Here is a 15,029-nt window from a genome sequence, read left to right as displayed (position 1 = left end):
ATCACGTCCGAGTAGGATAAGGATGGCTGCTGTGGGATCGAGTGGAGGGATCTTGCCCACAACGCTTTTGAGATGAGAATAGTGTTTGGCGATCTCTGGCGTGGGAATTTCTGACCTATCATCCGGCAACATATCACATTCGATCAGAGATGGGAGTGGGATCTGATTCTTACCATCTAAAGACTCCATGACGAAGTTGTTAGCTCGTCGCCCTATGGTATCAATGACTCCTGAGCATGTCTTCAATGTGTATGAAGCTGAACCTTCCTTGATGTCAAAGAGCTCAAAAAACTCACTTCTTGCCAAATATCTGTTACTCTGTTCGTCGACAACAGCGTCGGTTCTCACGGCTCTTTCTCTATGGCCTACTGGGTAAACACTGACAAGACAGATTTTTGCACATGACCTTGACCTGGAAGCAGTCCCACATATGTCTGTGCATTTGGATGTGATAGCTAAAGAGGCTCCTTCCCTTTGCTCCCCGCCTTGATCTTTCGCCATTACAGGGGCTCCAGAAGTCCACGGAGCTGGTCCCGGATGAAGTGCTGTTGGGTGACTATCACTATTGCACTCTCTGCATTGAATGTTTTTGTCGCAGTTCTTGGCTAGGTGACTGGATGAAGCACAACACCTGCAACAGATGTTCTTGTCCCTAAGGTAGGTTTTTCTCTCATCCAAAGGTTTGCTTCGGAAACCACGGCACTTCCTCAGGGGATGTGGTTTGAGGTGTAGGGGACACTGCTTGTCTAGGTCGATCGGTGCTTTTTCTCCCGAGTTGTCTTGATGGTTGTCAGTGTCTATTGAGACGTCTGTCCTCCTGACAGAAACAGGTGTTTTTAAGTTTTGTTTAAAGGGTCTTTCAGTTTTGTTCATGCTTGGACCAGTAAGTAATGCGAAACTCGGGTCATTCAGAATCTTGGCTTGGTCACAGACAAACTTTGCAAATATAGAGAATAGTGGGTATGGAGCTCTGTAGGCTTCTTTGTAACGAGATGCTAGAGAGACCCACTTGTCATGCAGGGAGTATGGCAGTTTCTGAACAATTGGAGTAATGCCACGAGATGTATCCAAGTAACTGAGCCCAGTTAAGAAGCCATCTGCTCTGGCAGCCTCTAGCTCCAAAAGAATGTCTCCAAATTCTCTCAGCTTTTGATTGTCTCTGTTGCTGATTTTTGGAAAATCCTCTATTTTCCTGAAGAGAGCATTTTCTATGGCTTCCGGCGATCCAAAGCAGTCCTCCAGCCTTTGCCACACCATATTCACACCCGCTGCTGCATCATGGATATGAACCGCTCTTATCCTCCTTGCCTGCTCGGAAGATTTTGGTCCCAGCCATTTGCAAAGGAGATCTAACTCCTCTCTTGGTGCTAGGTGTAGGCTCTCTATAGAGCTGTAGAAGGATGCCTTCCAGGCCCTATAGTTCTCTGGTTGGTCGTCGTACTTTAGTAGCCCTGAGCTCACCATTTCGCGGCGTACCAAATACTTGGCTAAGTCTGACATAGCTGCTGAACCAGACTCGGGCTCTCTGGAAGCAAAGGTTGAATAAGGCTGAGAAGGTTGGTCATGGTTGCCTGATAGTGTAGCCATGTGTGAGTGATCTCTGTGGCTAGAACTTCCTCGTAGTGGAGATGAATGATATGGACGCTCAAAGTCGTACAGAGCGGACTTATATGGACTTTGATGGTGGCAACTCGAAGGAGCTTGTTCTTGAATGAATGTGTATTGAGCAGGTAATTCCTGAAACTTGTGGACGCTGATTTCATTTGACTGCGTGGTACCCTTCTCCATGCATCTTTTAACTGGCTCACCAACTTCCATTGCTAGCTGGCGTGTTGGTGTTGACACCGGTTCTTGGGGTTGTGAGTCATGGTGAGAGTGGTCAGATTTTGGATTCGTTGCAAAACCCTGCTCAACGCATTCACTCTTTAAGCTTATGCGATCAGGATCCCCTACTTCGTTCTCAGCAGCTGCCTCTAAAACTTCAGCTTCAGCATTGGCAGCTGCAGCAGCACTCTCTAGTCGCAGAGTGTGGAGGTTTGCTTCAAGCTCTGCTTTCTTCATAGCAGCCACAGCTGAAGCTTTCTGTTGTTCTTCCTCGATATATGCTTGTGCTTTAAGCATGTCTGCTTCTTTTTGAGCAAATGATGCTTGAGTGCGAGCAGCCTCTGCCTTCGCACGTGCTCTGGCTGCTATAACACTTGCTGAAGAAGACCGGCTGCTACGTGAAGTGTTAGAGCATTGGGATCGTATCTCGAGATCTTCCATAGTGAAGGCAGCTTTATTGAAGATTGCTGTGCATTTCCACGTGGCAACACGTTCCAGATGTAACCCGTCGAATTAGTGTCTTTTCACTGTTCTGCCCTTACTAAAATTTGGGTAGGACTTCTAGCTTGGCAGACAGCTAACATGTTCTTCAATAAACACCCAGGAAGCAGTAGGACGTTTAGGCTGTTTTATAAGAAACACTGTGAAACTGCAATACAGAAATACAAATGTACATATTAATAAACTTGAATAGGTTAAATTCTTATTAACACAGGATTAAATACTACTTTGAAAAGCACAAAATACAGTAACACACTAAATTTACCCATTAACCACATATGGTTATATAGCGATTAGCATGAATGCTAACTTAACATGGAAAACGCCATAGACAGGCTAACGCGATTAGCATCTTTACCATTTTTAACACTTTTCACACAAATATGTAATTCAAACGGTCTTTACTTAAGGTTGTCATGAAAATGCAACTTTAACCATCACTTACAGACACAAGTTCTTCAGAGTTATGAAGACAAAAACGTGTAAAAGATGATGAAAAGTGCTCAGCTGTGCTTCAGGGTTGTTGCATGCATTGAGAACTACGGCAAGTCTAAAGAGACAAACAGCATGGTGTAGTAATTCTTCTACCTGCTTTCTTAAAGGAGAAGCACACTTTCTTAAAGGAGCAGCACACACACACAACCTCAAACATACATAAATTCATACATGCACATACACCCTCTACCTCAAGCATACATGTACACACACACTCTTAAACAAAACAAAATCACACATGCACAACACACACACACTACCTCAAGCATATACACATAGAAAAGCCACTGTTCCAAGCACTAAAGATTGCACTTTTGTATAGGCAGTATTGCCAAAAGTTGTTTTATATATTTTATTTTTTACAGCACTTCACAGCATTGGCATTTTTATTTATTATTTTGTATGAAAGACTTCTGCTGTAAGATTCAGAAATATTCTGAATGTAGGTAAACGCGTTATTGCACTATACTGCACTGTCACTTGATGCTTTTCATATTTTTCTGTATGAAAGATTTCTGATTTAAGAACATTAAATACTTTTGAATTTCATTAAACATGTTCATACATATTTTGAGCCGTGTGTTTCATTCAGGAGGGTAATCCAGCACTCAGAAAGCATACCATCCCCGAGGGCCACCATTGATTAGCAGACCATCACCTGCTGTTAGCAATCCATTGACTCCCATTCATTTTGGCGTCACTTTGACAGTGAATAACTTTACATCTGAGGCGTTTAAAGACTCTATTTGTCCATTGTTTATTTCTAAAGAAACACAACAATGTATAAAAGGCTCCATTACCTTGTATCTTACGTTATAGCCCTGTAGAAGCAGTTTTTGTAAAAAATAGGCTAACAATTGCATCATAACCACGTGACTCTCGGTCGCACAGTAGAGAATTACAGTATAGACAGGAGGAGAAGCTCACGGGCAATCGGGGGGACGTGGAGCCATAAAGTCAAGGGAGAAGCCCATAGAGAGTCATAAAGTTGCTCCTGCTCCTAGCTCATGGACAGCTCCTACTCGCACTCTCCGTCTCTGCAAGATTCGGAGGGAATGATTCAGATTTCTCTTGGCACAGCTACTAGAAGACAGGTTGCTCCCGTCACATCTACATCGTCAAGCAGTTTGAGTCTGCACAGTACGCTCAGCCATCAGGAAGTGAGTGCTTCTAATTTGCTTCACTTTTCTCCATTGATGTCTATGGGATCGCCGTGTCCATTTCTTTTACTGTCTATGGTTTCATTTAGGTGGTAAAGTAGGTGTCCTGTATGAAGGGGGAAGTGATTAGCCATATATCAGGTTAGAGCCTCCCTTTCTGTGTTGCCAGAAGCAGTTTCCTGCCTGTGCATTTGCAGACTTGGCTGAGAGTAATTTACACGAAGTCCCTCCACCCAGTTGCTGTTGCAGAAATCTGTTTTGTGCAAGGCACAGCAGTTAGCGATCATAGTTGGTGCAAACGTGAAGTGGAAGTCACTCCTCTTAAGAAGAACCCTCCATCTTGACTTGAGGATACCAAAAGCCATTTCAACGCCTACCCGGACAGAGCTAAGGTACACGTTGAATGACTGCTGTGCTGGGGTCAAATTTGGTGAGGGATATAGCCTTTCATGAGCCAGACAGACTGAAAGAGAGGACCAGAAAAGGGTCAATTCCTAATTGTATACACTGCCGTTGTATTTGTAATTTGCAATATAGTATATTATCTCTGATATATTACATTGACATGGGTTTCAGTGTGATTTATTTATTTTGTGTCCTTAAAGGGTAACTAAACCCCTGGTCAGAGCCTGACTCCACCCACTGGCAATATTTGAAAAATGCTAGAAAAGTGGGCAGACCCCAGCGGAGATAGAGGGGACGAACCATGAGCGGGAGGGGCGTGCACCTGAGACCTGCTGTCAGACGCTCTAAAATGGAGAGTTTGCTCACAGGGTCGCAAGACGACGTAAAGTTCATGCATCTGATGAGTTTTATCAGAGCCCGTCATTCTCTGGTTTTATCGAGTTGATGTCAATAGCGCGCACTCTCAATAGGCATATTCATATTTTGCCGCTATGTGAAAAAATCCAGCAAAATGCGCCGGCGTGTTTGTCGACCCCAGAGGATTAACTTTAGCCTAACCATAAATTGTTTTTAAAATATATATGATCACTCACATCAAGACGCCGCTGCGGTGGTGGAGTCCATGTACTCCTGACCACTGTACAATACAGATAAATCTACGCTAGCTCGTACCAGGGGCGTGGTGAGCTGGAACCTGCTTACGTCACCTGCCACCGCTTACGTCACTTGCTACCGCAAACATCCAATAGGAAAATTCAAATGCAGTAGCCACCGTTCAACCTTAAGAGGGCAGCACTCAGACGTTTTTACACCATTGTAAAACTAAAACACTTTATACCCAAATGTCAAAAAAGTTACTTGAATCAATGAACAGCACTAATAAAGCCTCATTCTTACAGATCATTAACTAAAAAAAGTTGGTTTAGGGTTTAGTTACCCTTTAAAGTCCCAAGTGTAACTATTTTGTGTACCAGTATAGTGCATACATACATTTCTGAAAGAAAATAAATATTAAAAAAGAAAGGTAAAATATTAAAAATCCATAAAAAATAGACACATCTGCCAATGTGTGTAGTTGGCAATACAGGCAAAATGATAAATGTCCCTATTGACACACAAGAGTTAATTGAAACATTATTTACTGAAATGTATTAGCCAACTGTACCTTTGGCAGCAGGCGAGCCCTTTGAAAGAGGTCAGACATGCGCAGAACGTTTGCGTCATGTGCACTTCCAGGCATTTTGCAGCTGATGCTCCTAAAACTAGAGGCCAGCATCACAGGTTGAACCTTGAACCTTTGAACAGGTTGAAACGTTGAACCTTACATGACTTGTAATCATAATGACTGGTAATAACATGATATTGAATAATAAATATATATGCATTGGCAATGACATAAGATGCTGATTAAATACTCTTACTATTTAAGTAGTTTATATGTCTTACTAGCATTTGTCATCCACTACAGCCTATAGAACATAAGAAGGCCAGCCCTTTCTGTTGACAAAATCTTTGTATCAGATTTGGCAGACAAGCTGTGTGCGCATGTCACAGAATGATTCCAATTGAAAGAGTCAGCATATGTAAACACCAGATCGGTTTAGATAACATCCCATGTAAACAGTCAACCGGAATCTGTCAGTCAGAACGATCTCAATCAGAATAGCAAAAAAGTGTGCATGTAAACGGGGCTAATCACACAGCGCAAGTTTATCTTGACACTTGCCAAAACTCGTTATGAAATCAATGACGCTGTTACGCTGCAATAGTAAAAGTTTTCGAGAGAGTTCCACATGTAATTGTAGTGGGATGTACTACTGTGTCTAATTAATCTAATGCGTTCGGGCGTGAGTTCAATCATAACGATGCGGGACCATATAAAAAAGGGTTTCGAGTCACTGTTTAGGTGTGTCGTCTGCGTGGTGCGTCATGGCCCGGGCACCGCCTCTTGTTCCTGTAGCGCTTCCGCTTTGAGCTTCGGGATAGTTCGCGGCTGTTGGCGGCTCCGGCTCCTACGTTACATGCCTCTCTTGCAGTCCCGTGTCTCATGATGCTTTGAGCTGTGGCGTGAGCTTTGAGCGACGGCTGCTTCCCCTTTGCATTCCCGTGCTTCGGGGGATGTTGTGTCCCGTTTCCTGTGTATGCGTGGCGCGGATGGGCGATGGGTTTATGAATTTAAAGGAGGAATAGATGCTCTGCGACGCCTGGTGGGCAATGCTGATTTGACGCTGCTGCTTATATTAAGTTTATCTCGAAGTTAAACTCTCTTCCAACACACGTGTGTGTGCGCAGTCAAGCGTCTTGTGTGACGCCCGCTCGTTCTCCAGTACGTGCCACTGTGACTGCTGGGTGTCTTCTACACTACATCCAATTGTTTTGTATTTGGTTTGTCTTTGGTATTTGTTTTTTTTGGTATTTATTTTTCTACCTTTTCCAGTATATTCATTTATCATTGTTTGTGTTACTGACTGTTCTGATTGGTTTATTTTGAGTGTTTTGCAGTGTTGTATTTGTTTGATTTGTGCATGTTTGGAGTGAGTGTCATTGTTGTAATTTGAGACCTATAGTAATTTCTTGCTCTCGTTACAGGAGCCGAGGCTTCAGGGCAGGCCGCTAGTAGGCCCTTACGCGGTGGTGGAGGGCTCGTCACAGAGTGCTGTGTGGCTATTTCTTGACTTTAGTGCAGTGTGTGTGCTGATACTTGTACACGGGGTGCTGAGAGTGATATAGAAGCCTTGTGCTTACTGAGTTTGTGCATCTGCCGTCAAGCCTCGGTCTCCTTATCTCGTGGTCTCTTTTGTATGGTGAATGTTGATGTCCCAGCTTTGATATCTTTTAAAATTATTGTGAGTATTTAAATAAAGTTTTTTGTATTTTTGGTATCCACGTCTCTAGCCCTTCTTGACAATCACGTTCCTGTGTGTCTTGTGTAAAATCTTAGATCCATAATATTTCCCTGGTAAACAGGGTGGCGTAGTCATGTTTAAGCTAGAGGTAGTGTTTCTATACTTGCTCCTCGTCTAAAAGAGGGCGTCCCGCTACATAATGCTAAATATTTCATATGCAAGCATGTCAGCCAATCACAGCAGTGGGGGTTTACACTGAAGTCTCACAGCCCCTTCAAACAGAGCGTTCAAATCAGATGCTAAAATCAGGCTAGGAAATATGCCTTTTATTTCTAAATTATAACAACTATTGATCTAAAAAACATACTAAACATTATAAGGGCACCCCAGGAAACATTCTAAAATAATAAAATAATCCATGCAATGGGACCTTTAAGCATAAGAGAGTGGCCGCCATCACAGAAGAAGAGGTGCTTGAAGCTGCTACAGCAAAACCTGAAGCCAAACCTTTTCTTTCATGCCAAACCAGAAACCATCTCTCACAGCCAGTGAAAAAACAGCCATGCATCTATGAAAATGAATATGCTCGTGAGTCATGTGAAATTAGATTTGAGAGCAACCATGCTACTCCTGTGCAACCTTTCAGACCGCAAAATAACAGTGGTCATCCTACTCCTCTATCCTAGCCCATATGGATCTCTTGCTGAAGTGGCTTGACTGGGAGTCAGCAGGGCACGTGGAACAGATAAGGTCATAACAAATCAACTATCCACAAGCAGGACTGGCTATGGCACGGGAAAGACTTGAACAAGCATATGGCTCAACAGAAGTGATAGAAGGTGCCTTTTTCAAATGTATCGACACCTTTCCAAAAATAGCGAATCGAGATTATCCAAAACTGACAAAGTTAAGTGATCTACTAATAGAGCTTCAGTCTGCTAAAGCCGAAGGAGATTTGCCTGGCCTTGCTTTCTGCAACACGGCAAGAGTCGTCAATCCTAGTACAGATGCTACCGTTTCATATGCAAGTGGGTGTCAGTTGGTGCAGCCTATAAGCGACAAAATCATGTTCCCTATCTTCCCTTTGCCTACTTCGTAGACTTTGTTAGTCAGGAGGCTAGAATTGGGAATGATCCAAGCTTCAACTTTATCTCTCACATAGACATGGCTCACAAGATTGAGAAGACAACTTGGAAGCACAGTAAACAATGAAAAATCTCAAAACAGTGTTATCTTCCAGAGTTACCCCCCAACGACTGCGATGAATGGGACTCAGTTCAAAACTGTTTTTTAATCAGTTTTATTTTGATAAACATGACACAATATAACATCGCGACTACATGAAAAGAGTGTTTACTATTATAAAAAAATGATTTGTGAGCTTTAGTGGAGCTAAAGGTGTGAAAAAAAACATGAAACACAAGTGATCGTTGTCATGCGGTGAATCCGGCCAATCGTGGAACAGCTGTGTCGTCATAAGAGCTTGTGCAGCCGCTCTTGAAAAGGGTTAGATCACACCTAACGATACCCCGATCACACCTAACGCGTTTTTCAGGTTCGAAAACGTGAGGTGCACAGCACTGCCCCATCACATAATGAGCAGTGCTCTGCTTTTTTTAAGTTGCTAGGCAACCACTGAAACAGCTGTCCTGTCAGTCAAGTAAACGTCAAAACAGCCTTTTATTAACTTTATTTACTTTCTGTTAACATTGTAGTAGTTACGGTTTGTGAAGTTGTTCAGCTCCTAGTAATTCGCGAGAGCACCACAAGTTTATCCTCTATCATCGCACTTTCCTGGCGTTCAAGCAACTGTAGCTTTCATCACTAAAACAGAAGGCCCGCCTCTCCATTCATTCGATTGGACAGTGGAAAAAAACGCGATGACATCGGGCACTTTTTCCGGTCGGAGTTGCTTTTTTTTTCAACTGCAAAAACGCGAGGCGCAGCAGGCGGTAAAACTGCGCTGAACGCTCACTGCCATAGGAAACCAATTGAAAAAAGGCGCCTCTCACTGCAAAAAGCCGCGTCAGGTGTGATCGGGGCCTTAGGCTAGTCTCGAATCGCTATCGCAGTACTTTGATGGCATACGTCACAGTCACGTGACATCGGCGCTGTATCAAGTCTGACAAAATTTCTAACCAGCATGCACTGCTTCATGTCAGCCGACAGCCGCCGATCGGTCTGCGCAGCGCTGCATGAAGTCAAACAAGCCAGCCCGTTCTCATCCCAAGGCGTCATATACTGACGCTTTTGACATTTCGTCTACATCCAACGCACATAGCACCCTTTAGCGTCAATATGAGACGCAGATAGATATGGGCCAGAAGGCGCCTCCTAGCAGTCTAACCCTAACCCTACCCCAGACCTAAACCTACCCATAACCGAACAAAGCTCTGTGCGTCTCATATTGACGCTAAAAGGTGCCATGTGCGTTGAGTGTAGACGAAATGTCAAAAGCGTCAGTATAATGACGCCCTAGGATGAGAATGCGTTGAACAAGCCTAATGCTAAGTGCAGGAGACATCTTAATTTATAAAGTCACATGGTTACATAGATCTCATGATCAACCAAGCCAAGACCGATAAATGATCTAAACACAGTGTTGGACAGCATGCTACAGGAAAGAAGAAAAAGGAAAAAATATATATTAAATTGAAAAACAAAATTATAATAATAAATAATAATAATAATAATAATAATAATAATTTAAAGTTCACATGCTGAATTACACAGTCCATATAAATAAACCCATAAAAAAATGTTATAATAATATAAAAAATTTGTGATATGGGTAAATAGTTTACATTAAATTAGAGAACAATTGCTGTATAATTTTGTAAAAGGTATAATTCATAAGAAACATGACAATTGAAGTTATTCATTCAATCCCTTTAGATACACACAATCCATATATTAAATCCACTTAGCTTCACATTGTAACAGTTTTTTGTTAGCATCACCACCTCTTCTTGAGCTAGCCAGTCTCTGGATGCCACAATATCTCAAGTCAGTAAGCTCTTGACCAGCATCTGCAAAATGTCTGGCCACAGGAGAATGGATATATATATCCTTAGTTCTAGTTCAATTCTTTTATTTATAAAGCACATTTAAAAACAGTCTGAGGTAATAAACACATAATAAATAAGACCATCAACATAATTTAAAAGCTAAAGAAAACAAATGGGTTTTCAAATCCTTATCCTTCTTATATAACTCATGATGCAGATCTTTAATAGGCTAGTTGCACGTGGCTGCCATTTTGGATTTCGGATCAGCGATTGTACGCTTAGACACTTCCGGTTTCGCATTTACTCCCGGTGCAGGGAGCCGGAGAAAGACGAATTTTTTTCTTTTATAGTTGTTTATAGAATCAATTATCACTTAAAATACTACTAAGATCCATATTACTATCACACGAGCCAATGGCAATTAAATGCACGGATGCATAGTCAGATTAATGAATGAAATACAACTTCATTCATTCATTACAACAAGCGTACCCTCACTGATCCGAAATCCAAAATGGCGGCCACATGCAACTAGCGAATTGGCGGTTGGTCTTACCAATATATTGTAGACTGCACGGACATGTGATGAGATAAATAACAAAAGACGATGTGCAAGTGATAGTCTCTCTGATTTTATATGTTTTCTGAGTGGTGGTGCTCATAAATGAATTAGTCTTAACATTCAGAAATATCTACTAAATACATACAGGTCATAACATTAAAAACACAGGGATTTGATAAATATAATTCAGTTGGTATATCTGTACATGTTAAAGGGCAAGCTGATAGTGTGCTGATTATGCCTATGCTTCAGTTTCACCTTTCCTTTCAATAAACCTGTGGACAAGGACCCTGTCTTCAGAGTTTCAAGAGAAATGTTTCAGAGAAAAGAGAGTGTTCTCTTCTAAACAATTAGATAATGATCACTGTGAACTGTGTGTACAGTAAACCAAACCCTGTAAAGATGACGTATGTTGCATTGTGTGTGTAGGTGAACGGGTTCTGGGGAACAGGACCATGTACTGATAAAATTGAAGACAGTTAGAAGTTATAAAGGTGGAAATTTGATACAATTTACAATGAAAAAATGTCTGTGTTGGCAATGCCATTAATGCAAACAGGAAAACCAAACACTGATTTACATTTATGCATTTCAAGGTAGACATTTACATTCTAATCAGTTCTTGCTTTCCCTGGGAACCGAACCCATGACCTTGGCATTGCTAGTTACAGGAAAGCTGATGCAAGTAATGCAAAAATTAACAAACACAGGAAATATTTTGACACAAGTAGAAGCATGTAGAGAATGTAGAGATATTGTGCATCGTGGGACCTTTGATCTCTCTCTGTGTGTGTGTGTGTGTGTGTGTGTGTGTGTGTGTGTGTGTGTGTGTGTGTGTGTGTGTGTGTGTGTGTGTGTGTGTGTGTGTGTGCGTGCATGCAAGATCTTCTGGAGAGAGAGAGAGCAAGCAGCAAGCGGAAGCCAGCCACATACCACAAGAAGACACTTGATTACAGAGATCGCATATAGTGAACAAAAGACAGGACACACCTTAAAAGACAATGAAACTTCCAGCTTAGCTGGCATAGAGTGGTGTATTTAGCTTTTGCCTCTGCAAGAAATAATAAATTGAGAATGAGGACTGCCCTCAAAACTCTGAATAGTATTGTCCCAGTCTGTTTATTGCTGGAGAGTAAGAATCATTTTGGGGTATCATGAGATGACTGTCTGAAAAAGATAGATTTGTATTTGATATTCTGACAGACTTTACAAAGTCAGTCAAGCTTGCTAACTAGTCGCAAAATAGTGGGTCGTGAGAGTGCGTGAGCACGCATTACTGTCCTCAGGGCGGAGAGCCAGTTCTGGTGTATTGATCGGAAGTAGGCTTGATTATTATCTGGACCGTAGGCTAGGGAAAGTGATAGGCCTATATGGAAGTGATCAGCGTAGACCATGAGATAATCTAATCAAAGACAAGAACATTATACTCCTACCCGACTCCTCCTGAATCTATAAAGGTAGACCTGAGTTGATTCATATAAATAGAGGAAGAGGCTTGTGACCAAGTTACGTGATCACGGTAGAAACTACTCAAGAGGGCTTGATGTTATGTAAGAGTTTACCGGGCTGGCAAGTTATATACAGACCAAGAACAGAAACAAAACCAAACTCACTAATATGCTAATAGCACGAGCACAAAACCACGCTGCATTTCCACTATTGGGCCACAAGCTTCACACGAGAACACTGTCACACAAACCCATCACGTGTCATTGTTTAGTGAGCGAGTTGCTGGTCATCCTCATGCTCTCTCTCTCTCCCCTCTGCTCTCCCATCAGCCTAATCTTTGATGCAAACCATCGATGTAAACTTAGGGAACCGCCTTTGATTTGGTTTGTTTTCAGATGTGAGGTAATCGGAGGCAGTTGGTTCACTCTGAGCACTGAGAGGAAAGATTTTTAACAGCTGAAGACAACATGCACGGGAGAAGAAACACTTTCGATCTATCACTCTATGGACTGTTTTTGATTTATCTCAAATGCTCCAGCATAGCCGGTAAGTGAAATATTTATACTTTTGTGTATGTTAGATATGCCAGCAGATATGTATACGCTCACACACTCTTTTTCTATTATTTGTGCAGGTTTTAAGATTGTTGGCCATGATTCAACAGTCATGAAAGGAGGGAATACCACTTTGTTTTGTCATCTGACTGAGACAGAAGAGAATTTAACTCATATCGTCTGGCAGAAACAGACAAGAGGAAACCCTGAACAGCACAGCTTCTTTATCATCTACAAAGATGGGAAAACTGAACACACAAAGGATTTACAGGACAAGGTCAAATTTATTGGGAACTTTAAAGAGAAGAATGGATCGATTCAGCTGCTGGGAATGTCGCTCCAGGATGACGGGATCTACACTTGCATCTTCAACACATTTCCTATTGGACAAATTCTGACAAACATCAGTGTCACAGTACATGGTAAGACTGCGAATGTTATTCTCTCACTTTGGGTTTCAAGTTCAAACAAAATTGACAAATCTGTCATTTATTAACCCATGTAGTGTAACTGTTTAACTCTCTTTCTTTCACAAAATACATTATTTTCATGCAATTACAATGATTGGGGACTAAAGCTTTCAAGCTTCAAAACCAGGACACAAAAGCATAATTATCATAGTGATATATTCCAAATTCCGTACAGTTTTAAGAAAACATGAAGGGGGAGTAACATGATGACAGGATTTTCAGTTTTTGGATGAACTACTGACAGTCATTTAAATGATTCATATTCATAAGATATTTCCCCTTACAAACATGGTGTAAATCAACACTTGAAAAGTGAAATTACATTAAAATAGATAATTCTGTGATCCTGTTACACACCCTTCATGTCTTTCCAAACCTGTATGGATTTTATTTATTTAATAATAAGGGGATGTTTTGAAGAGTATTATCTTTTACCTACAATTACTATAAAGTTCCTCATGTAAATCTACCATATGGTTTTACAAGATTTATAATATCGCAAATGAGTCATATAAATCACTACTATTATATTTTAATGGTGTTTTTGTGTCCTTTTTTGAAGCTTGGAAGTACGGATATTTTTATTTTTGCAAAGGTCCCTTTAGGGGCTCCGTATGAAAGCTTCAGTCTGGATGAACTACTGAATGTAATATGTAATGATGTAATGTAAAAATAATGTAATAATACTGAGTATATTTCATGAGTATATTTCCTCTCACAAACGTGCTGTGTGTAGAGCAAAACTCGTAAAAATGTGAAATGGCAGTGTTTGTAGTTAGTTATGCACAATATCTGGGCCATATTAATTATTGGCTAATTTTGATGACTCATGGTTCACAATTCATTTATTGTCCTTTTTCTTTTAAAATGTAGTTCCTCCTGTGGGGAAAGTAACGGGAAACACACACGTTTCTGATCATTACGACGTTACTTTGGCATCATGTGTAGCCTCGAATGCCCGTCCTGCAGCAGAAGTGTTGTGGAGATTAGGAGCTCTGAATGACTCTCTGAGAACAGAAACCAGCAGCACACAGCACTCAGACGGCACCGTCACTGTTGTGACCAACATACTGGGAGCACCGTCTAAACATCTAAACCAGAAGACGATCCAGTGTGTGGTAAAACACAGCACACTGACAAAGCAGCTTGAACTCGACTATGTGATAAATGTCCACTGTAAGTAACACTGTATACACAGTAAAAGTCAAGCTAGCATACAAATTAATATAACAGTCAGGGGCATCACTAGGAGGTCTGGGCCTCTGTTTATCATGTTTGTTTGCTGGTGGAGCTGGAATGCAGGTGGAATTTTTTACTCCTATAAAAAACATTAATCACAGTTTTTGGCCTAACTAATGATTATACTTGGACAGAAGTGTAACTGGGTCAGTACAAGGCCAGGCCATTTCAACACCACATGAACAATGTTTATGATAAGCCAATATTATTATTATTTTCATATTTTTGAATTCTCTTAGATCCTCCAGAAGTGGTGAAGATAATCCCTGATGATCCAACAGAGGCTGAAGAATATCACTGTCTAGTGGATTGTAACCCAACACCGACTAGCTACATCTGGATCAGGTAATGAAGTCCTTAGTTCTTTGATTTCTACACTTTTCAGACACATTCAGGCTCTGTCCACACTAGTGCATTTTCATTTTAACACTGCGTTTTTAAAATGAAAACAATCCTCGTTCATACTGGTGTTTCCACTGCGTTTCAGAAAAGATCTCCATCCACACACATGACCGA

The 15,029-nt window shown here is 41.3% G+C and overlaps 2 protein-coding genes across 5 annotated transcripts in view; one reads left to right on the top strand and one right to left on the bottom strand.

Moving 5' to 3' along the window:
• The window catches only part of LOC311088964 (C4b-binding protein alpha chain-like), an 88,509-nt gene that overhangs the window by 58,455 nt on the left and 15,025 nt on the right, over positions 1-15,029 (bottom strand). The gene's annotated exons all lie outside the window — the stretch shown is intronic.
• Positions 4,056-15,029, top strand: part of LOC311088960 (nectin-3-like protein) — a 120,825-nt gene continuing 109,851 nt past the window's right edge. The window contains exons 1-5 of one of the 4 annotated variants that reach the window (XM_084123362.1): positions 4,074-4,372; positions 12,646-12,796; positions 12,885-13,226; positions 14,148-14,450; positions 14,753-14,858. In XM_084123362.1, coding sequence (XP_083979488.1) covers positions 12,718-12,796; positions 12,885-13,226; positions 14,148-14,450; positions 14,753-14,858 — 830 coding nt within the window. In that variant the 5' untranslated portion in view covers positions 4,074-4,372; positions 12,646-12,717. Of the gene's footprint in view, positions 4,411-11,953; positions 12,797-12,884; positions 13,227-14,147; positions 14,451-14,752; positions 14,859-15,029 lie in introns of those variants that run through there. The other 3 variants (XM_084123358.1, XM_084123373.1, XM_084123369.1) reach the window with 3 other exon arrangements.

Source organism: Abramis brama (assembly GCF_963993115.1).
Source record: "Abramis brama genome assembly, chromosome: 8".
Lineage (NCBI taxonomy): Eukaryota > Metazoa > Chordata > Actinopteri > Cypriniformes > Leuciscidae > Abramis > Abramis brama.
Note: the sequence above shows the minus strand (reverse complement) of the source record. Positions and strands in the feature narration are given on the sequence as shown.